This window comes from Anomaloglossus baeobatrachus, chromosome 2 (genome assembly GCF_048569485.1).
Source record: "Anomaloglossus baeobatrachus isolate aAnoBae1 chromosome 2, aAnoBae1.hap1, whole genome shotgun sequence".
In the NCBI taxonomy this organism is placed as follows: domain Eukaryota; kingdom Metazoa; phylum Chordata; class Amphibia; order Anura; family Aromobatidae; genus Anomaloglossus; species Anomaloglossus baeobatrachus.
The window spans coordinates 219,993,475-220,017,090 of NC_134354.1; the positions used below are offsets into that span (position 1 = coordinate 219,993,475).

The 23,616-nt window shown below is 46.1% G+C and overlaps 1 protein-coding gene across 3 annotated transcripts in view; it reads left to right on the plus strand.

The window, feature by feature from the left end:
* Positions 1-23,616, plus strand: part of SYCP1 (synaptonemal complex protein 1) — an 811,750-nt gene that overhangs the window by 429,657 nt on the left and 358,477 nt on the right. For all 3 annotated transcript variants that reach the window (XM_075335624.1, XM_075335625.1, XM_075335626.1), the window contains one exon: positions 8,575-8,678. In XM_075335624.1, the coding sequence (XP_075191739.1) occupies positions 8,575-8,678 (104 nt within the window). The remainder of the gene's footprint in view (positions 1-8,574; positions 8,679-23,616) is intronic.

Consider the following 23,616-nt stretch of genomic DNA (forward strand, 5'->3'; position numbering starts at 1 on the left):
GGGTAGTACAACTAGTGTATATATTGTAACGTTGCGCCCTGCAACGTGGGGGTTTCACTCGCTTGCAGCGGTGTGAGGTAGCTTCAGCAACACACGTACACAGTCTCTTCATAGAAATTCTGGCAGTTTATTAAAAACACTCAGCATAAACTGCCCTCAAACATAAACAATAAGTCCATAATGGAAGTTTAGCAACTTCCCCACTCTCTGGCTCCTGCCAGCGTACAACTCTAGCCAAGGTTCCTTCCAGCACCCAGGGCCCTCTGCAGACCCCTGTCTGTCTCTCCTCCTGGAGAGATTCGGCCCTACAGCCCTGGCCTGGCTACACTCACCTCAGACTCAATATCAGAGCCTTGTGATCAGCCTCCATGCAGGCTGATACACCCAAAGCTCCTGGCTCTGCTCTCACTTGTTTCCAGTCCACACACTGGACATCTAGAGCCAGTCTCTCTCTAGACTGCCCTAGACACACTTCATGCAGAACTCTCGGCTCTGCTCTCACTCTCTCCCAGCATACACGCTGGAAGTCTAGAGCTAGTCTCTCTCTAGACTGCCCTAGACACACTTCTCCCTGGGTTCAGAGACAGGATTGCTTTAACCCCTGGAGCCACACCCACAGGTGGTAAGGAGTGTGTAATCAGCATCACACACCCTTCCATGGCTCTGCATGTAATGCAATCCTGTGGAACCACAGGTCCCAGCCAGCTTCACATTGCAGAGCACCCACGCTTCTGCAAAACATACCGGCCCTTTGTAATACAGCCGGTTGATACCTCACATACCCTCCCCCTCTGTTCAAACCCGTAGGGGAGAACACTTGCCAATGACCTGGGGCCGCGAGACAGGGCATCCCCGCTGCCATGCCCCACCAGTTGAGAGGGCCGTCCAAGAGCAGTAGTCCCTGAGGCATCGCCCGACACTGTCACCAAACCCTGTCTGGTCAACCTAGGGTTAAAGGACGTCCCATTTCCAGACCGTTCTCTCCCTGACCCCCTCCCAGGGTCACCGTAGTAGAGAGACATGTCCCCAGTCAAACCTACAGTCTTGTCCGAACCTAGGCTTTCTCGAGTACCCCCAAGGCTACTGTCGGGAACTCTAAGCTCATAGCGGCCACTATCTACAGTACATCGTAGGTTACCACTCTGTCGGCGATTCCTTTTATCGCGCGTCTGAACTACTGGACCGACACGCCATCTTCCACTTCTTTCCCCTGAACAACGGGTGGAAGACGGCTGCTGTCCCCCACACAGTTGGCGAAGCTGCTCCTTAATTTTCAGGTTTTCTTGCCACAACCGCTCCATGTCACGTACATGGTGTACCCGATATTCAATAAGGCTTCGAATGTTTCCAAGACTCTCTACAGTCCCGACACAGACGAACGGAACCATACCAGCTTCCCTGGGTATCTTGCTCTCATTAGCAGCAGGGATTCTTAATCTCACCAATCCTGATTTATTCACCATGTCTTGCATGACTCGTCCGGTTTTTCCAATGACTCTCCCCACCAGAGCCCGGGGTACTTGGACAATATCTTCCGCCAGACTCTGCGCTTTCCTTTTATACTCTAGCTGTCTAGTGGCTTCTTCCTTTTGCAGTTGGACCTGCCACTTCATACGAACACATCTGAAGTGCATGTCCTTTAGAATAGCCACCCGCTGCCCAGTAATTTCACTGGTGGACAATATCACTAACTGTTCAGCCCCTGGGGTACAGTAGACCTCACACGCTTCCACAGCTCTCTTAAATTCGTCATGCATGCACTCGGTGGCACACGCTTCTCTTAAGTCCTTAGGTATATCCACCATGCACTTGACTACAGAAGTCTCATTCATCCCTGCCACATGCTTGTCAAGTTTAGCTTCCAGAGTCAGCTTTCTTTGGGCCTCCCCAGCTACAACAAGTTTGGTCAGGATTGACACTCGCTGCTCCATCTGCTCCAAGGCTCCCTGGGACTTGGACTGGTACTCTGCCAAGCGACTTCGGAGCTCAGCCACTTCTTTCTCCAGCTCCCTTACTCGACTCTCAGTAGCCTGCCTAAGAAGTATCTCTTGTTGCAGATGGTCTTTGCTCATCCTCTTGAATGAGTCTTCACTTGCGGACCTCTCTGGTCTACGACACACTATTTCTGAGGCTTCTTCCATCTCCGCTTCAGAACGTTTGGGTTTTTTACTCTTCTTACCCATGACCGTCTCTATATCCTCCATCATGGTTTTAGCAAGCAGGTCAGGCAGGCTCCCAGTCCTGGATGAGACCTTTGCTCCAGACTTCACCTCCTCAGAGGCTCTCTTCACTTCAGCGCCAGCTGTTTCTTGGGTCTTCACTGCATTATCTTCACCTTCCTCTGGGGTCTCTGCAGTGTCACCCTCAGCCTGGGTGTCACACCCTTCAACATGGCACTCTGTTCCTTTTAGAGTTTTGGGGCTAAATTCGCTGTCATCTACCCCAGCACTTGGTAGTTCACCAGTCTGCTCACCACGACTGTTGGGGATTATTCCTTCCCCCACACTCTCTAGGATTCCATTTCCTATACCACTCTCGCCTGACAGACTATCAACTTCACACTTTGAAATCATAGGGACCACCACCATTACGTCCTTGGTTGGCTCCTTCTCTGCACTTGCAGCTCGCTGATTTCTGTCGTCACAATGTGTCAGTTCAATCTCTGATTCCTCAGTCTTTTGTAGGATATCACCGTCTGACTCCACCGTAGCAGGTGTTATTAACACCATGTCTTCATTAACCAGGCATGTCACTTTCTCTGCACCCTCAGACGGCCTACACTGTGCCCCCTCTCGGCGCTTATTACGTCTTCGGCGTCGGGAGGAAGTTTTGCCCTTCTCGCCCATCTGTACCACACTGTACTCGTTTGTCACCTTACTAGAGTCAGTGTCTTTACTGGAGTCATCATCACTCCCCCTGGCATCCTGGACTATCATGTCCCCACTTAACCAGATATCTGCCTCCCTTTCTGGAACTACCCCGTTTTTAACGGTCACACTATCTGTTATTCCCTTAGTCCTTATGTCACTAAGTTGGTTCCGTCCATCATTTTCTTTGGTCACCCCTAACTTAGGACAGTCAATTTTAGGAGGTGCCATCTCCTCCTTACCACCCATAACTGCACAACAAGGACCCCTTTTCACCTCCCAATGTGGTGGGGTTTCCTTTGGGCTGTTCCGGCTCTTACACAAGCAACCGTATACGTCCCCCTGCTTCCACAAGTGCACAAATAATTTAGAGTCCCAACCTATAATAATTGGGTGCAGTAAATCTGAGACTACTCCAACATCATGAGAACCACTGTCCCAGGCTGTCTTAATGACCACGCTGGATACCGGGTATTCTGTCTCATTATTGTGGGTGCAGCCGACGTGGATCTTCCTTCCAGGAATCAAGTTGATGTCAGAAGTGGCCCTCACCAGGGTCACCAAGCTCCTTGAGTCTACAACCCCTGTTACAGATTCCCCATCCACTTCCACGGAACACAGACGTGGCTTCTCGTCGGATGGGTGGTCTATATTGCAAACAGGACACTTGTGGCATGAACACTGTTGTCCCTGGCTACAGTCCATCTGTGCCACTTCACCCTTGGATTTGGGATGCTCCGCACCCTTTTGGGGGACCACCCCTTTATGGGACTCCACCCCCTTATGGGCAACTATTCCCTTCTGGGACTCCGCCCCCTTTTGCGGTTTCCATGCAATGTCCTTAGCCCCCAGTTGACACCGTTTGCCCTTGTCTCCCTGGGCACCCAGTGTCCATACTGGCCCCTGAAGGGAACGCTCAAACTGGTCCATGGCTGTGACATCGCTACACACCGACAGCTCCTGCTGTCCCTGGACCAGGAACTGGTACAGCTCCTCCACAACGTCTGCAGGGACCATTCCCTCTTTTTGGCTTTTAGCCCCCACTGCTGTCACTGGACCTCCAGGCACATGCTGTTGGTGCTGCTGGCTCTGCAGCAGCTGGTTCAGGAGCTCCTCCATGCTGTAACGAAAAAGAGGCACAGGAGGGGCGCTCCAATGGGTAATACCCGGTGGTCAAAGACAGGGGGGGGTTAGAGAACCACTAACCTTTCCGGGTTGTACCGCCCGTACAACCAGGATCTCCAGCCTGTGGTGTATCACTGCTCACCAAGCAGGGCCTTGCAATTCCGGCTGGCCTGGAACCTCCAGTCGCTGGACTCTCGCCACTGCAGCACGGGTCCCCAACGACCGGCTGATTCACCACCAGGTGCTTGAGAGCGCTGACAATTTTCGTGGACCCGCCGATCCACCGCAAACCGCTTCAAAAAATTTTCGTGGACCCGCCGATCCACCGCAAGCAGTCCGTATCCACAGGAATATGTCCTAGGCCGTTGCCCCTAGCAACCAGGCTGCGTTGCCCCTAGCAACCAGACCGCATGCCCGCATTCTCCACCATATGTAACGTTGCGCCCTGCAACGTGGGGGTTTCACTCGCTTGCAGCGGTGTGAGGTAGCTTCAGCAACACACGTACACAGTCTCTTCATAGAAATTCTGGCAGTTTATTAAAAACACTCAGCATAAACTGCCCTCAAACATAAACAATAAGTCCATAATGGAAGTTTAGCAACTTCCCCACTCTCTGGCTCCTGCCAGCGTACAACGCTAGCCAAGGTTCCTTCCAGCACCCAGGGCCCTCTGCAGACCCCTGTCTGTCTCTCCTCCTGGAGAGATTCGGCCCTACAGCCCTGGCCTGGCTACACTCACCTCAGACTCAATATCAGAGCCTTGTGATCAGCCTCCATGCAGGCTGATACACCCAAAGCTCCTGGCTCTGCTCTCACTTGTTTCCAGTCCACACACTGGACATCTAGAGCCAGTCTCTCTCTAGACTGCCCTAGACACACTTCATGCAGAACTCTCGGCTCTGCTCTCACTCTCTCCCAGCATACACGCTGGAAGTCTAGAGCTAGTCTCTCTCTAGACTGCCCTAGACACACTTCTCCCTGGGTTCAGAGACAGGATTGCTTTAACCCCTGGAGCCACACCCACAGGTGGTAAGGAGTGTGTAATCAGCATCACACACCCTTCCATGGCTCTGCATGTAATGCAATCCTGTGGAACCACAGGTCCCAGCCAGCTTCACATTGCAGAGCACCCACGCTTCTGCAAAACATACCGGCCCTTTGTAATACAGCCGGTTGATACCTCACAATATATATATATATTTTATTTATGTGTATATATATATATATATATATATATACTGTATATTCAAGTGACTGTACATTTGCATGATTTCTTAGGAAAGGATGTATGCAAAAATAAAAAAGGAATTTGATCACTAGACCCTTTCCTAACCATGGAAATATTCTGGGGGTCTGAAAGTCATTGTGATTCTGATGTGTGAAGAAAATGACATATTAAAGTCAAACATCATAGTCAAACATCATTTGAATTTGGCTTGGAGGTTAGTGTGAAAGTCACAATGTGTTTCAGACATATTTGCACTGGAAATCACACAAGCAAAGAAAAGGTCCATCGTTCTTTGACTGTGTGTGTAGCTCAATGGTAAGTCTGCTGGCTAACACAGTGCCAGTAGTGGCTAGTGAAATTTTATTATTATTATTATTATTATTATTATTATTATTATTATTATCCTTTCAAATTAAAACTGTGTTAAACCTATACCTTACCATTAGGCTATAGGATACCATAATTATTTATTTGATTAGATATTTAGGTGAGGTAGTATCGTAATATACAGTATAATAAGAAAATAAGTCACATTTCAGAGTCAGTTGTCCGCTGTCAGTTTTCAGCTGTCGGACAGGGAATTCTGATGTTTGACTTTGATATATGATCATGTCCTAAAATGGATACTGTAGGCCAGAGATATTATCATCTATAGGCGGTCCAGAAGCAGTTAAAAAAATATTTATATAAAACTTAGAATTTCTGGAGGGTTTTTATTATTCACTAGATGTACTACCCGGCTTCGCCCCGGTTAATAACTGTTGTTAACAAAATAGAATGTATTAACAAAAATTTATTCTGCACACAGAAACCACAAAACAAATAGATAGAAATGTAATTATTAAAAGGCAAAAACTAAGCTAATAGAAGCATTTCACAACATATATTTCAACACCACAGATATTCCACACAGATTTAACTAAATTGTCTCTTTCCCCATCTGTCTCTATCAAGGTCTGTGTCTTTCCCCATCTATCTTTGTCTGTCTCTCTGGCTGTCTCCTCCTTCCCTGTCTGCCTGTCTCTGTCCCTGTCTGCATGTCTGTCTGTCTCTTTCCCCGTCTGTCTCTTTCCCCGTCTCTCTTTCCCCGTCTGTCTCTTTCCCCGTCAGTCTCTTTCCAGGTCTGTCTCTTTCCAGGTCTGTCTCTTTCCAGGTCTGTCTCTTTCCAGGTCTGTCTCTTTCCAGGTCTGTCTCTTGTCTGTCTCTTTCCCCGTCTGTCTCTTTCCCCGTCTGTCTCTTTCCCCGTCTGTCTCTTTCCCCGTCTGTCTCTTTCCCCGTCTCTCTTTCCCCGTCTGTCTCTTTCCCCGTCTCTCTTTCCCCGTCTGTCTCTTTCCCCGTCTGTCTCTTTCCCCGTCTGTCTCTTTCCCCGTCAGTCTCTTTCCAGGTCTGTCTCTTTCCAGGTCTGTCTCTTTCCAGGTCTGTCTCTTTCCAGGTCTGTCTCTTGTCTGTCTCTTTCCCCGTCTGTCTCTTTCCCCGTCTGTCTCTTTCCCCGTCAGTCTCTTTCCAGGTCTGTCTCTTTCCAGGTCTGTCTCTTTCCAGGTCTGTCTCTTTCCAGGTCTGTCTCTTTCCCCGTCTGTCTCTTTCCCCGTCTGTCTCTTTCCCCGTCTGTCTCTTTCCCCGTCTGTCTCTTTCCCCGTCTGTCTCTTTCCCCGTCTGTCTCTTTCCCCGTCTGTCTCTTTCCCCGTCTGTCTCTTTCCCCGTCTGTCTCTTTCCCCGTCTGTCTCTTTCCCCGTCAGTCTCTTTCCCCGTCAGTCTCTTTCCAGGTCTGTCTCTTGTCTGTCTCTTTCCCCGTCTGTCTCTGTCTGTCTCTTTCACCGTTTGTTTCTGTCTGTCTCTTTCCCTGTCTGTCTCTTTCCAGGTCTGTCTCTTTCCCTGTCTGTCTCTCTGTCTGTTTCTGTCTATCTCTGTCTATCTGTCTCCCCACCGACATCTTATTACCTTACATATAAGCTTCTTATACTATGAATGTCTTTTGTTCCTATAGCAACCAATCACAGCTCCTACTAATAACCTGTAGTTCCAGGCTCAATTTACTTTAATGGAGGCATGTTTTTTGGAGAGTAACTGTAAAGCGCGGGGTTAAATTTTCCTGTCAAAACATAGTCTACGACGTTCCCTGGGTTACATGAGGTGTCTGTGAAAAATTTCGTGATTGTAAATGCGACGGTGCGGATACACTTTTCGTTTCACTTTTTCCCCATTATGTAGATAGGGGCAAAATTGATTGGTAAATTGGAACGCACGGGGTTAAAATTTCGCCTCACAACATAGCCTATGACGCTCTCGGGGTCCAGACGTGTGAGTGTGCAAACTTTTGTGGCTGTAGCTGCGATGGAGCAGATGCCAATCCCAGACATACATGCATACACACATTCAGCTTTATATATTAGATGTTGCCTGTAATAGAATTGAATAAGTGATCAGAGTTGCATATACCACAAAGTTGTACCAATGAACGCCAAAAATAAGCCCTTTGACAGTTCCACTGATTGAAAATGTTAAAACTTATGGCTCTCAGAATATGGTGACAAAAAAAAATGATTTTCTTTTTTCAAACATTCTACAAAATTATTGTACAAAAATAATAAAGCATAAATCAAACTATAGAAATGTGGTATAGCTACAATTGTAATGACAAAGAATAAAGCTAACATGTTATTTGTTCAGCACGGCGAATATAACACTTTAAAAAATAAAAAAAGCTATTTTTTTAATTCATCCCTATAGAGTTAATAGATTTTTTTTTATCCATAACTTATATGTACCTCAGAATAGTGGCACTGACAAATTCAACTTATCATGAAAAATAGAAGTCCTCATGTGATTATCGTCATACAAGTGTTATGGCTCTTGTAATATCATAATAAAAATAGTGGGGGAAAAAAACCCAAAAAAACATTTTTCATGAAAACCAAAATTGGCTGTATTGCCAAGTGGTTAAATTACCCCCTCCCAACATCCACTGTGAAGTCTGCTCCATTCAAGGCAGGTGCTGGCGGCATCAAAGAGCTGACATACTCTTCTATTTGCAGTGTTCAGCACACAAAAAACTGTGGGAAAAAATTAAACAAAATATTAAAATAAGGGCTGTGGTTGAGTGCATTTGTGTGATTAGTGTCAGAAGAGGAGATGTTAAAATAAGCTCTGAAGGGATAGGCTGGATAGAAAAATCCGAAAACAGTCCTAAACACAGCGATCATATGTGTATATGACAACACTGCAAAAAAGGCTTCCTTGGTAGTATTTTAAAAGTTCATTTTGTACACGCAGTACTTGTAGTACTTGCTACATGCCACTGCAAAATGCGCCTGAATAAAAACACAGTATGGTGATTACTTTATTTCCTTTTTTTAGGAAGAAATTGAAACACTAAATATAAAAATAAACCAATCTTCGGTGGATGTAGACTTATATGCTAAGCAAATTGAAATGCTGAAATCTGAAGTAAGCGAGAAAGAGTATGTATGAAATCCATTTTCTCCATTTTTTTAGTATAATGCAACTACAATCAGTGTGCTAATAAACCCCACATTATACTGTATATATATATAGAACTTGTTACAGATATTCTGAATGAGCTTGTGAATATGCGAGATGAACATTTTTATAGTGTAATAAATGTAAAGTAAAATATTCATGCCAATAAGAGGTCAGTAAACATACAGTAGATCAGTGATGATGCTGATGATACATTATACCACTAGTCTGCACAAAAATAGATAACACTGCAATATTGGATATTCAAAATAAGGCATGTTATCATAAAATACAAGTTAGGTACAAAAGCTTTAAGTATGGCCATATTGTTATGTTTGTGTCTAACTTACTGGTCTCTAGTTTTGCATTTTACTATTCTCCTCGTCACTATTAATGCATACCTCCCAACTTTTGAAGAACAGGATGTAGGGGGGTCAGGGTTATTCCCACCCCTGCAGAATTAGCCGGCACACTGATGGTCTATGTATAATGTGTAAAATGTAATGTATAATGTGCATGTGAATTGTATAAAAAGCTACCAGGTGACAGTGTTGTAGCTCAGCTGTCCTGGCACCTGGGTGAGCATGGAAAGAGTTAAGGAAGAGGAGGAGAGCAGCAGGAATAAAAGGGTGATATAGGAAGTAGACAGCAGGTGAGTCCCTGGAAAGATGTAAGAGATATAATCCCCACTATGAAGATTCTGATCCTACGGATAACCCCTGCAGCTTTGACATGCGGGATCTGGTCCGGATTGATCAACTGCATCCCCCAAGGAGAGGGGTTTAGTCCGACAGTCGGGAGTCTGGCGTCCATTTTGTCTGGCTGCTAAAAATCAAAGAATTCCTCATTCACGGAAAGGTCAGTGCGCCCTTTGGTAGGTAATGGCTGGATGGCCTGGGCATGTATGGAGAGCCCTGTCAGTTGCAGTCCTTCTTGCATTTTAGCTTCCCCTGTGGATGGGTGAAGTGGCCCAGTGGACTTCATGACCGGTTTGTGTCAGTGTAATATCTAGTGATGGAAGGAGAGGCCTAGAGGTGACAAAGTGCCCAGATGCCAGAGATACGGACTACTGCTAAATTACATATGAGAGAAAATATGTAAGGAACTCCTATGGGGAGAATACCGGTACCGGCTAGGAACAGACTGAGATGTTGCTGAAGTCAAAGGAAAATAAAGTTGTTTTGTTTTTGAGAAAAGAGACTGTTACTGGACTTTTTTTCCTGAGAATGTGAATGTGGTGTCGGCTGCAACTGATGCGGAGTCCTCCTGTGTGTGGTGCGGCGATGAGGAGGCAAGGGGTTAATGACAGGCTGTGCTGTAACCTGTTGTTCCCCCTGCACTCACAACTACAATCACTGCCTGCCTCGTGCCCTCCACCATACAGGAAAAGAGATAAATTGTGGGGTGGGGAAAATTTTGACCACACCCCTATCCACATCCCGAGCCACACCTTTTTACCAGGTTGGAACATTTAACAGGTTCTTAAGACTACAGGGTATAGACCCGAATCCGCATCTGTCCCACTGCATACAGACCGGATGAGCGGATCTGTTCACGAGACTTCGGTCCAGGATCCAGGTAAGTGGTACCTGTGACCTGGACAGGAGGCTACAAGTCTCTTACCTTACAGGATCACCGGCGCAGCTTTTGATTATCCAGACCTGGTATAATGTCATCTAGGTGTCCTGCTTATCTCTAGTTGGGACATGCAGATTTATTTTTTGTTCATTCATTGTCATAGCAGCCACAATTTTCTCATCTTGATGTAAGCTGCAATATATGAAATTTGGCTTTTTGTGTCTCTAAGGCCTTCTCCATACATCCATGTCACTGGTACGTGTGATGTCCATTTTCACACGTACGAGAGACACGGATTCACATAGACCTATTAAAATCAATGGGCTTGGTGAGACATCCGTGTTTTCACACAGACTGTGTGCCCGTGTGGAGCACACGTGTGTGTGACAGCATGGATGTCACACAGACCGCACACTGATGTGATCAGTGTGACAGGCACTGAAGAAAACACAGGTCACATAAAAATAAATAATTTTTATGCATATCTGTCTCTAGTGCTGCTGTCTCTGTCTCTGCTGTTGATTTCAGGGCTGCTCATTAAGCTCATGCATATTCACTGCACTGACCAAGGACCCGGAAGTAACAGCAGTGTGGCGCCCCTGAGGCGTCAGTCGCCACAGTGTACTGCATCTCCCTTAAGATGTAGTACTCATCCCGGATAAGGAAAGGTTAATCACTGGTGATTCTCAGATTCACAAACCACAAACAGCTTCCCACCAGGATGATGGCCTGGGGTAGAAAGGGGGGTAGCCATCACGAATCATGGGACTTTCCTGGTCACTAGGACAACCACCTGGGGGGCAGGCACCACTTGAGGAAAAAGAAAGGAGCATCTCCACACATAGTTAGCCCCAGGCACAGCTTGGTGTGTGTAGCACAGTTGGGACTTCGGGCCATGCATATTATCTCTACCTTCACACTTCTGGGAGGGCCATAGGACCTGTAGCTTGGAGCAGACAGCTCAGCCCGGGCTCTCTACAGCTACACGGGATTCCAGGGTCTGCGGAGAGTGCAGGAAACACCCGCAGCCCATTCCATATTCCACATACTCTGGGATTGGAGGGACCCCAACCAGAAAGGACTCACAGTTGGAACACCGGCAGTTACATCGAATTGCTCGGGATCGACTGGGGCCCATCACAGTGGTGACTGCCATCTCCCGGGTAAACCAGGACTGTGAGTAAAGAAACCTTGAACCCGCAGAGACTATGTCCACCTGTCCTTGCCGGCGCCTTGCGCTTCGGCGCCCATCATCACTGCTCCCCTCATCATCCTCCCCGGAGCCCGCTTCACCTGTGGGGAGCAGAACCATCTTTGCTGCTATAATCATCCGCCCCGGAGACAGCGACAGCAGCGGCGGCTAATCCTTGGCCGCGTACCGCAGGTGGCATCACAAAACAAATCCTCCACCCTCATCATCCCCCCCCTTCTTTATTGTACACCTTAGGGCCACGAAGCTGGGAAGGGCCACCCGTGACATCCCCTAAGCCGACATCACCATGCCCGGTGACGAGTAAAGTTAGCCCCTTGCCCCGTGGGTGCTACAACTTGGTGTCACGAACAGGATAACATGCCCAGGCTAAAAACAGGTACTGTGCGCCTTACAGAACTGTTAAACTGTATTTCCGAAAAAGAACAGTTGCCATTACTTGCACAGAGTGGGGAACGAGGGGGCTTGTCATTATGGGCGGGACCCAAAAAGAGCACGAAAGCGTGGGGGGAGCCCAGAAAGAGGGTAAAGGAAAGCCCCACGGGGTAAAGCCCCACGGCCGGAAATGAGCAGGAGACCCTGTGCATGGAAAGACATGTTCAGGGAAGAAGGAGACCAAACCGTCCCTGTTGCTGGAGCTGCAGCATCGACCTCCAGCTCCGGTGCTACCGTTTACCATGCCATACCTCCCAGGAGCAACGTAGCTACCCCAGTATTCCGGATAGGCATATACACTGGCTGACTTCAAGGAGAAACTCTACAGTTTATTCCGGGTGTACCCTATGACAGAGGACCAAAAAGTCAGCGTCCTTATTGGCCAACTGACCCGGGCAGCACAGCGAGAAGTCAAGTCTTTTCCGGAGACTGATAAAAGAGTAGCAAAGGACATTTTGACTAAACTCAAGGAAATCTTTGATACCCATACAGCAGCCGAGATAAGAATGCAATTTTATGGATGCAAGCAAAAGGTGCAGGATAGTATTTGGGACTATACTTTAAACCTAGAGGAGGCAATAAGAGCTGTTCGGTAAGTGGAACCGAAGGTGGTGATAGATGAGAACCGCCTGCTGACTGATCAGTTCATCAAGGGGCTTCTGTCCGATGCCCACTGGACCCAGATGCGCATTATATGCATGCAAAACCCTGACCTCAGCTTTGCAGAATTCAAAGACCAGGCCATCTGGGCATTGCGTGAGCCGGATCCCTGCAGTGCTATGCTTCAGCAGCCGGGGTTGGTGCCTGCTACACCAGTGTTGGTGGGAGCCAAGGAACAGACCATCGGAGAAGACTCCATCAATGGACTGCGGGTCCACATCCTGGAATTAATTAAAGGTATGGCTAATTTGAGCAAAGTGGTGAAATCCAAGCAAGGGACTCAGCAACCTGTAACCATTGAACTGGCTTCCAGTGCTTATGACCTCCCCTGGCGGCAACACGGGAGGCCCCAGGTTCCTGATCATTACGATGCTGATAGGCAGCTGCTCTGCTGGCGCTGCGACAAGGTTGGACACTTGCCCATGGATGTTCTTTGAGTGCCCAGAGCCAGGGGGCTGGAACCAGCCCTCTGGCACCACCAGCAGCCAAGCAAGAATAACTGTATTCTGTGCAAATGTTGATGTTTGTTTTCTTGTTGCACTTGATCATCTTGCTAACCAGTATCTGTTTCAAAATGTTTAATGGTGCCTCCCATTTAAGGGAAAATTGTTCATATGTTTATTGCATACTAAAAAAATTGCAGTGTACTAACTTTTGTAGCAGCACAGGAGTGCTGCCATTTGTTGTGGGGGAATGTGACACCCCTGACGCTTCAGTCGCCACAGGATACTGCATTTCCCTTAAGATGTAGTACTCATCCTGCGTAAGGAGAGGTTAATCGCTGGTGATTCTCACATTCACAAACCACAAACAGGTGCTTTACCATCAGAGGGATGGCATGGGGTAGATAGGGGGGTGGCCATCACGAAGCATGGGACTTTCCCGGTCACTAGGACAACCACCTGGTGGGCGGGCACCACTTGGAGAAGAGGGAAGGAGCATCTCAACACATTGTCAGTTAGCCCTGGGCACAGCTTGGGGTGAGGAGCACAGTCAGGACTTTAGTCTAGGCATATTCTCTCTACTGTCACACTTCTGGGAGCGCCATAGGACCCGCGACTTGGAGCAGACAGCTCAGCCTGGGTTCTCTACAGCTACATGGGATTCCAGGGTATGTGGAGAGTGCAGGAAACACCCGCAGCCCGTTCCATTTTCCACATACATCAAAATTGGAGGGACCCTGACTTGAAAGGACTCCAAGTGGGAACACCAGCGGTGACCTCGAATTGCTCGGGATCGACTGGGGCCCATCACGGTGGTGACCGTCAGGTAAACCAGGACTGTCAGTAAAGAAACCTTGAACCCACAGAGACTTTATCCGTTTGTCCTTGCCGGCGCCCTGCGCTTCGGCGACCACCATCACTACTCCCCTCATCATCCTCCCTGGGGTCTGCACCACCTGTGGGAAGCAGAACCATCTTTGCTGCTATAACCTTCGGCCCTGGAGGACAACGACAGCAGCGGCGGCTAATCCCTGGCTGCGTACCGCAGGTGGCGTCACAAAACAAATCCTCCACCATCATCATCCCCCCTTCTTTATTGTACACCTCAGGGCCACAAAGCCAGGTAGGGCCACTCGTGACATCCTCCTGACCTGACATCACCAGGCCTGGCGATGAGTAATGTTAACCCCTTGCCTAGTGGGTGCTACAACTTGGCGACAGGTAAGTATTCCTGCTCATGCTGTCAATGTGCTATCTGGATGTCACATAGCTCAGGGACAGCACACGGAGAAAATACACACAGACACACGCATACGCACTTTCACCACGGACCGTGCAAAACATTTGTGTTATGCACAGATGTGTGAAGGAGGCCTAAGGCTATGTGTCCATGTTGCTTTTTACCTGCTTTTACCTGCTTTTTTGCTGCTTTTTCAACTGCAGCGTTTAATGCCAAAATGGATGTGTTCTGCTTTTCAAGCATAGTCTATGGGAATTTGGGTTTCTTGTCCGCACTATGCTGTTCAAAATGCTGCCTTTTTTGTGGCAGAAATTTGGGCAAAAACTCTGCTTTTCAAAGAAGCAACGTGTCAATTGTTTTTGCCATTTGCGTTTTGAACTGCAAAGCAGAGTTTCTCCCGTCACGGCGCACACACTCCTGACAGGAGTGGGTCGGATGCATGTATTTACATGCAGCTGAGGCGATCCTGTCAGGAGAGTGTGCGCCGTGCCGGGTGATACCGATGCGAGACTTGCAGGAGTCATATGCAAACCTCAGCTGTGCACTCGGTAGAAGTCTCTGACAATTCTGAGCTTAGTCTGTGTGAGCAGACCTGTGTTTGTCTTCTCGCACAGATGTAGCAGAGCTGAAGATGCTCACCCACCTTTGGACTACGTCGAAGGGTTTTTTGGGTAATAAAGAAGGAGGCCTTAAGGTCTTCTGTTTTATTTCTAATAAAATATGTCAGCTCTGCTTCATCACTCTGTACAGACTAGCGTCTATACAGAGCGAGAAGCATATTAACAGTGACAGTCAAAGTTCAATCCATGGCTAAGCCATGGACTCGGGTGAACCCTGACATCACCGCGAACACAGCCAAAAACAGCCGAAGACTGCTGAGTGACGAACAGTGCAGTGAATACCACTGGAACTTATTGATCGGACCCGGAAGCAGAAGTAGTCAGGAGACAGCGGCTGAGCAAGTCTGTAGGACATGTCGTGGGAGCGGTAACTATAATGACAAGTGTTTATTATTAATTATATTGTTTATTTTATAGACCCCTGCCCCATCCCATAACTGTAAAGTCCAAGTTCGGGGTTCGGACGCAAGTTTGCATTATCTCAGAACCCGAACTCGAACTTTACAAAAATTCAGGCGAGTCTCCCGTACACGAACATTGGGGGGTTCGCATATTACTAGTCTTTAGTCACACAGTTGGCACAGTTTTCATGAAATCACATCCACTTTGTTTGGACTATTAATTAAATACAACAGAATTTCTGTTCAAAGAAAAAAGCAAAAGAAGAAATGCATTCACAGTTCATGTGAACACAGCCTAAATGTCCAAGCAAAGTGGACTCAATTTCATGAAATCTCTTCCCTCAGTGCGTCTAAAGTTGTTGCCAAACTGTGTGGTTTTGGTGCTTTTTTTTCCCTTTATAATCCATGTTTTTACAACATTTACCGATCATCATAAATAATTTGCTTGCTGTGTTGTGCGTGTCGTTACTGTTGCAGGGACACAAAATATGTCCATGTTTACTGTTTGTTATTTTTATTATTTTTTTCTAAATCACATTAAAAATTTCATTCCTTTAATTGTTTTTTAGCAATTTTACAAGAATAAGAAAGCTTTCTTTTATTATCCCTCTTAGGACATAGAAATACACTGCTCCTCTGTGCAATGTATCATTACAAGTGCATCTCAATAAAAAGTTAATTTATTTCAGTAATTTGTGTTATTTCTGTTAATGTTGATGATTATGGCTTACAGCCAATGATAACCCAAAAGTCGTTATCTCATAAAATTAGAATATTATTTCAGACCAACTGAAAAAATGATTTTAAACTCAGAAATGTTGGCCTACTGAAAAGTATGTACAGTAAATGCAGTAAATACAGTAATACTTGGTCAGGACTACGTTTGCATGAATTACTGCATCAATGCGGCGTGACATGGAGGCGATCAGCCTGTGGCACTGCTGAGGTGTTATGAAAGCAAAGGTTGCTTTGAAAGCAGCTGATCTGCATTGTTGGGTGTGGTGTATCTCAAATTCCTTTTGACAATACTCCATATGGGGTTTAGGTCAGGGGAGTTTGCTGGTCAATCAAGCACAGTGATACTGTGATTATTAAACCAGGTATTGGTACTTTTGGCAGTGTGGACAGATGCTATGAAATTTCCATCTCCAAAAACTTGTCTGCAGAGGGAAGCATGATGTGCTCTAAAATTTCCTGGTAGATGGCTGTGCTGACTTTGGTCTTGATAAAACACAGGGGACCTACACCTGCAGATGCCATGGCTCCCCAAACCATCACTGATTGTGGAAACTTCACACTAGACCTCAAGCAGCTTGGATTGTGTGCCTCTCCACTCGTCCTCCAAACTTTGGAACGTTGATTTCCAAATGAAATGCAAAATGTACTTTCATCTGAAAACAACACCTTGGACCTATAAGCAACAGTCCAGTTCTTTTTCTCTTTGGCCCAGGTAAGACACTTCTAGCATTGCCTATTGATCGTCAGTGGCTTAACACAAGGAATGTGACAATTGTAGCCCATGTCCTGGATACATCTGTGTGTGGTGGCTCTTAAAACACTGACTCAAGCAGCAGTCCACTCCTTGTGAATCTCCCCAAAATATTTGAATGGCCTCTTCTTAACAATTTTATCAAGGCTGCGGTTATTCCGATTGCTTGTGCACCTTTTTCTACCATACTTTTCCCTTCTACTCAACTTGCCATTAAAATGCTTGGATACAGCACTCTGTGAACAGCCAGTTTCTTTAGTGGTGACCTTTTGTGGCTTACTCTCCTCGTGCAGTGTGTCAATCACTGCCTTCTGGACATCTGTCAAGTTAGCAGTCTTCCCCATGATTGTGTAGCCTACTGAATGAGACTAAGTGACCATTTTAAATGCTTAGGATGCCTTTGCAGGTGTTTTGTAGTAACTATTCTAATTTTCTGAGATAATGAGTTTTGAGTTTTCATTGGCTGTAAGCCATAATCATCAACAATAACAGAAACAAATACTTGAAATAGATCACTTTTTGTATTGAATTACTGAAATAAATTAACTTTCTGATGATATTCTAATTTATTGAGATTCACTTGTATGTACCAGTGCAATATGCATTGCAGCTTCAAGTATACAAAATTCTCCCACTGACATCACCATAACTTGTGACTTAAAGGTTTTAGTTCCTTGCTTGCAGTGTTGAATGTTGTAGTTTTGAGTCCTTTGGGTAAGGTAGTAAAAAAATTAGATTTTTGATAAATGTTTCTACTTTTTTTTAGCAGTTTATAGAAACAAAAAATCTGACGTTCTTTACCTCTAGAATACAGGGATATAAAGATAACTGTGCATAGCAGTGTATCTGTGCCGCCTCTGCAATGGTCGAACCGCTCAGATCCGGGGGTTGCTGTGGCTCAAGGGTCTCCGGACCCGTGGGCTTGCGGCCACTCAAATGTAAAGGGGACTATTTACAGGGGATAAGAGTTTGTGACGCCACCCGTGGTTCGCAGTAAGGGGAGTACCGTTGCTGCTGATGGGAGTACCTGGGGGAGATGGAGCGGGGCAGCCAGACGACGTTCCCTCCATGGGTAGGGGAGGCCCTGGGACTCTGGATGGTGAGATGCTGGTTGTAGGGAAGCACAGGGCTGGTTGGAAGCAGGGGAGGACCATGTACTCACTTAGGCAGTGTTGTTGATGCGACCGCAAAGCAGACTCTGACAACAAGGTAACCCAAGTCTCTGGGTGCCACTGCCCTCTTAGGGAAGCACGTCCGGGTATACATCCCCTATAGTACTGCCGGGTGGTCCGGAGCCTGCCTCCGTGCACAAATTAGAAGTGTTCTGGTGGCCAGTTGGCGTAAAGCTGTCCGGGCCCCACTCCCTACTTGTTGCTAGTGGAGCTGTGCTCTCAAGGGCTCACGCTTGGGATTTCTGTGGGCTGCGTGGGTTGGAAAGCCCTATCCCCCTCGTTGCGCTTGTGCCCCTGATCTCTGAGCTTCTTCGGGACAGTCCATAAATTCACTATCCTCCGCTGGTTAATTGCCGGGTTGCCTGAAGCTACTCCCTGACCTAGGGTCCAGTACCCAGTCGTGCTTTTGGTCCCTGACCGGTTATTAGACTCGAGCTGCTGATTGTTCTCCAAGACCAGGTCTAGGCACCCAGCCTCAATACCCTGCGACCGGGTCTCCGACTACTCTGGGCCCAGACCACCATCTGCGACCCAAGCTCTAACACCCAGGGAGCCACACGCTCCCCCAGCTCCTCACTACTCGAGAGCTTGCACTGTTCTGTTCTACTTCCATCCCACCAGTCTGCCTGACCCCTAGGTGGGCGTCCCTATTCCAGCTCAGCAGCCCACTGGTGTGTCTGATAGGGTGTGGTGTGAGCTGTGGTTGGGATTTGGATGTGGATGGAGGCAGTACTATAGGTTGGGAACCCAGAACCATGGGGGTTTGAGCCCTGCACTAAAGAGCAGCAAGTGCAGTACCCTGTGACGCCCTGACTAGTCCAGGGGCGTCACATATCTCCATCTACCTGTATAATCTGATTCTGGGTTCCCAACTTGCACTATAGTTCAAGATTACCAAATCCTCCTAAGTCTATCAGTTTGGGTGGTGGCTTATTGGTAGAGCAGTTGCGTGATAGAAACATGAAGGTTGGGAGTTTGAATTTGTGGGAATACCAAAGAAGATAAGAATTGTTGATTTATTTTAAGCACTGCAGAGAGATGATGGCTCTGCCCACGAGGAGGAGGAGCTACAGAGTCAGCAAGAAAGAGGTGAGTGGAAGCCAGGATAGTCCCACAAAATCCGGGACGATTGTGAGCTGTGCTGCTAGCAGGAGATGATACCTTCAAGCCCACTTAGAGTGCACAGGTAGTCCAGATACTCAAGGATGCCATTTCCATATGTGCTGTCGTAAGAAGGTTTTCTGTGTCTCCCAGCACCTTTTCAACATTATGAAACATTTACCAGGACAAGGACAATTAGGTCTGTTGAACAGAGCCATAAAAAAGGCATCAACCCAGCAGCAGGGACAGTATCCTTTCATTTGTACAAGGAGCAGGAGAAGCACTAAAAACCCTACAATATTACCTGCAGTGGCTACTGGTGTTCATGTTTCTTACTAAATAGTCAAAAACAGACTGCATGAAGGCCGAACATCCTGCAATGATAGAATATTTACAGCCCAGCACTATGCAGCTGAATTGGCATTCACCAAAAAGAACAAAAATCGTCAGGTCTTCAGAGACGAGTCATATAGTCTTGGTTCCCATCTACAGGGGTCACATTGTCGTTTGCAGCTGGGCTTCTAGAATTTGAGCAAACTGTGTACTACGGTAAGTATTTCAATTTGATAAAAATATTATATAAAATTAATTTCAAAATTCATGCACTCAATTTTCAAATATGACTTAGCACACTCAGTTTGGTTACTTTTATTTGTATCCCATAATAATGCTTTCACTTTCAATCTGCACCTATATGACATTTTATTTTGCAATGAGGTTCTTTTCAGTTTTGATTTTAGCACTATACTTAAGTGGTTAAATTAACTGCCTTTATGGTGGAAATAAAAAGTTGTCTACACACCTCTGTTAAAATGCCACCTTTTTTATATGTTAAAAAATCATACCAAGAAGAATCACTTCAGAACTTTTTCCATCGTTACTATCACCTATCTGTAAAACTGTACAGAAAAATAAACAAATCTTTCTGGATAAAAAAAGAAAAATAACTAAAATAAATATGCACACCCTAAACTAATACTTTTTTGAATCATTCTTTTAATTTATGACAGCATTTAGCCTTTTGGGATATCATAATGGCACATCTAAAATTGCCAATCTTTGCCCATTTTTCCTTGCAATAGTGCTTCAGATCTGTAAGAGTACGAGGACATCTCCTGTATGCAGCCCTCTTCAGATCTATCCTTGCTTGGACTGGTTTATTAATTTAAGATGATCTCATTATAAGGTGTTTCCTTACCTTTTTAGATCCCTTCTTATCGCTATCCCCACTAAATGTTCAGAAGAGCTCTCATGATTTATCATCTGTGAGCTCTCATAGTTTATCTCTTCTCTATTTTTAAAACTGAACATGGACAAAACAGAATTAATTATCTTTCCTTCTCCTCACTCAACCACCCCAACTGACCTATCCATCAAAGTGAATGGCTGCTCAATTTCCCCAGTCCCACGTGCTCGCTGCCTGGGAGGAACTCTAGACTCTGCTCTCTCTCTCTTTCTCTCTTTGACACATCCAAGCCCTCTTCACCTCCTGCTACCTCCAACTCACAAATATTTCCCGGATTCGTACATTTCTTTCCCAAAAAACAAAACACTAGTGCATGCCCTTATTATCTACCGCCTGAACTATTGCAACCTCCTGCTCTGTGGCCTTCCTTCTAACAGTCTTGCACCCTTATAATCTATTTTAATCTATGCTGCTCAACTAATCCACCTGTCCCCCCGCTAATTTCCGACCTCTCCTCTCTGCCAATCCCTTCACTGGATTACCATTGCCCAACGACTCTAGTTGGAAACCCTAACTATGACCTACAAAGCCATCCACAACCTATCTCTTCCTTATACCTGTGACCTAGTTTCCCGGTACACCCACACGTAACCTTCAGTCCTTACAAGGTCTCCTTCTCCACTCCCCTCTCATCTCCTCTTCTCACCACCACATCCAAGATTTCTTTTGGGCATTCCCCATACTCTGGAATGCTTTGCCACAACACACCAGACTCTCGCCTACCTTGACAAGCTTCAAAAGGAACCTGAAGACTCACCTCTTCCGACAAGCCTACAACCTGCAGTAACTCTCAGTCCGCTATAGCACCACACAACCTTCTCTACCCCAACCTACTGTATCCTCACCCATTCCTTGTAGACTTATTTGTCTGTGGAAAGCGCACATAGGGTCTTACCAGGTATGAGACTTTACAAATAAGGTGCCAAAAGCACACTCACCTGCTGAAGTTGTGTCAGGCACAATTCCTATATACACATGTATGAAATGGTGGTCAGCAGCAGCCCTTAAGAAAGGGTTATCACAATGGGAATAAAAGAGATCTTCATCAGGACAAAAGAAACAATATCAATGATCAATAATCAATGATATTGTTTCTTTTCTCCTGATGAAGAAGACTAATATGTCTTTGAAACGCGTTGACCTGCAGAAATAAAGAAAAAAGGATTTCATCACACACCTTTGGATTCATGTGGTTTCTAGCGCAGCATTAAACCCGTATCTCTTTTTTTCCCATTGTCTTATTCCTTGTAGACTGTGAGCCCTTGCGGGCAGGGTCCTCACTCCTCCTGCATGAGTCTGTGCATTGTTTTGTTTATGATTATTGTACTTGTCCCTACTAATGTATACCCCTTTTCACATGTAAAGTGCCATGGAATAAATGGTGCTATAATATGAATAAATAATAATATCTGGCCTGGTAAAGGATAGGCTTACCTGGTGAGTTAAGTCAAGGTCCTGGTAGTGACAAGCATCAGCAGACAGGTGAGGTACGCAGGAAACAGGTAGCAGAAGTACTGGAGGCCACAGGCAGACAGGAGACCTTTATCAGAGTTACTGGGAACCTCAGACAGTAAGGTGAATTCCTGGAGACAGCAGACAGGTATCAAAGATACTAAATACCGCAGACAAGTAGAAAAGATAATGGAAGCCGCACACAGACCGGAGACATCCTTGCGACCGTAGATAGGAAGCAGAGGTAATGAAACTACAGAGAGGTAGAAAAAGTACTGGAAGCTGCAGGCAGACAGGACTCATTAATGCTAAAGTCTAAATACCAAAACACAGATGTGGGTCTTGTTAAACCTTCTATTGGCCTAGGCAGATCATATGGGATCACACCTGGCTCTCTGAGTGTAGCCGATCAGGGTGAGGGAAGCAAAGCCCAGATCCGTGACAGGTGTGTAACAGTACCCACTTTTTGATGGAAAGCCATACCTTATCTCTGGGAGCGATGTTGGGAACAAGTCAGCAGTGTGTCAGCACTCTTCTAAACTCTTGCTGCAGCCAAATTAGCTTGTACCTCAGTCCAGATGTTATGGATGTCCTGATAGATGCTCATAACATCAGGAATTAGGCTTTTAGCTCAACAGGCAGAGGTAGATGAGGTTCTTGGCTGAACACTGTAACAAATAGAGATCTCCCAGGAGACTCTGAAAAAGAATTGTCATGGGCTAAGACTATGTGTGCACAGTGCGTTTTTCGCGGTGTTTTTGCGCGTTTTTCGGGTGCGTTTTTGGCCTCAAAACTGCATGACTTTGCTTCCCCAGCAAAGTCTATGAGTTTTCAATTTTGCTGTCCACACACAACTGTTTTTTTAAGCTGCGTTTTTGAGCTTAAAAAAAAAATGGACGTGTCAATTCTTTCCTGCGTTTTTCTGCGTTTTCCCCCCATGCAATGCATTGGAAAACCGCAGAAAAACGCAGAGAGCAAAAACGCAGCAAAACGCAGCCAAAAACGCACCAAATCGCGGTAAAAACGCATGCGTTTTTTGCCGCGTTTTTTTGACGCGGGTGCGTTTTTATGCGTTTTTAGTGGCCAAAAACGCAGCATCAAAAAAACGCAGTGTGTGAACTTAGCCTAACGTAGCCCATAAAAGCAGGTCTGGCCAGTTATCTTGGTGAGAATTGGATAATATTTGTAAATATTTTCCTAAAGACTGAATAATTATTTCAGTCTGTCCATTACTTTGGTGGTGATAAGCTAGTTAGAAGTCTTGGGAAATTTTTATGTTCTTGCTAAATACCCTCCAGAACCAGATAACAAATTGCACCCCACAATAGGACTGGAAGACCATGAAACTGGTAAATTTCCTTGAAAAAATTTGAAACAGCTATGGACTGGACAGAAGACCTGATAGGGGCATTAAACAAGACATTTTGGAGAAACAAGCCACAAAATCTCAGATAGTAGTGAATCAGCTCACAGTCCATGTCAGACCAAATGAGAATCATGAGGTCAAAGGAACTGCCCAAGGAGCTCAGAGACAGAGTTGTAGCAAGGCAGAGATCTGGCCAAGGTTACAAAAGAATTTCTGCAGTACTCAAGATTCCTAAGAGCACAGTGGCCTCCATAATCCTTAAATGGAAAAAGTTTGGGACCACCAGAACCCTTCCTAGACCTGGCCATCCAGCCGAACTGAGCAATTGTGAGAGAAGAGCCTTGGTGATAGAGGTAAAAAAGAACCCCAAGATCACTGTGGCTAAGCTCCAGAAATGCAGTATTGAGATGGGAGAAAGTTCCACAAAGTCAACAATCACTGCAGCCATCTACCAGTCAAGCCTTAATGGCAGAATGGCCCGACGTAAGCCTCTCCTCAGTGCAAGA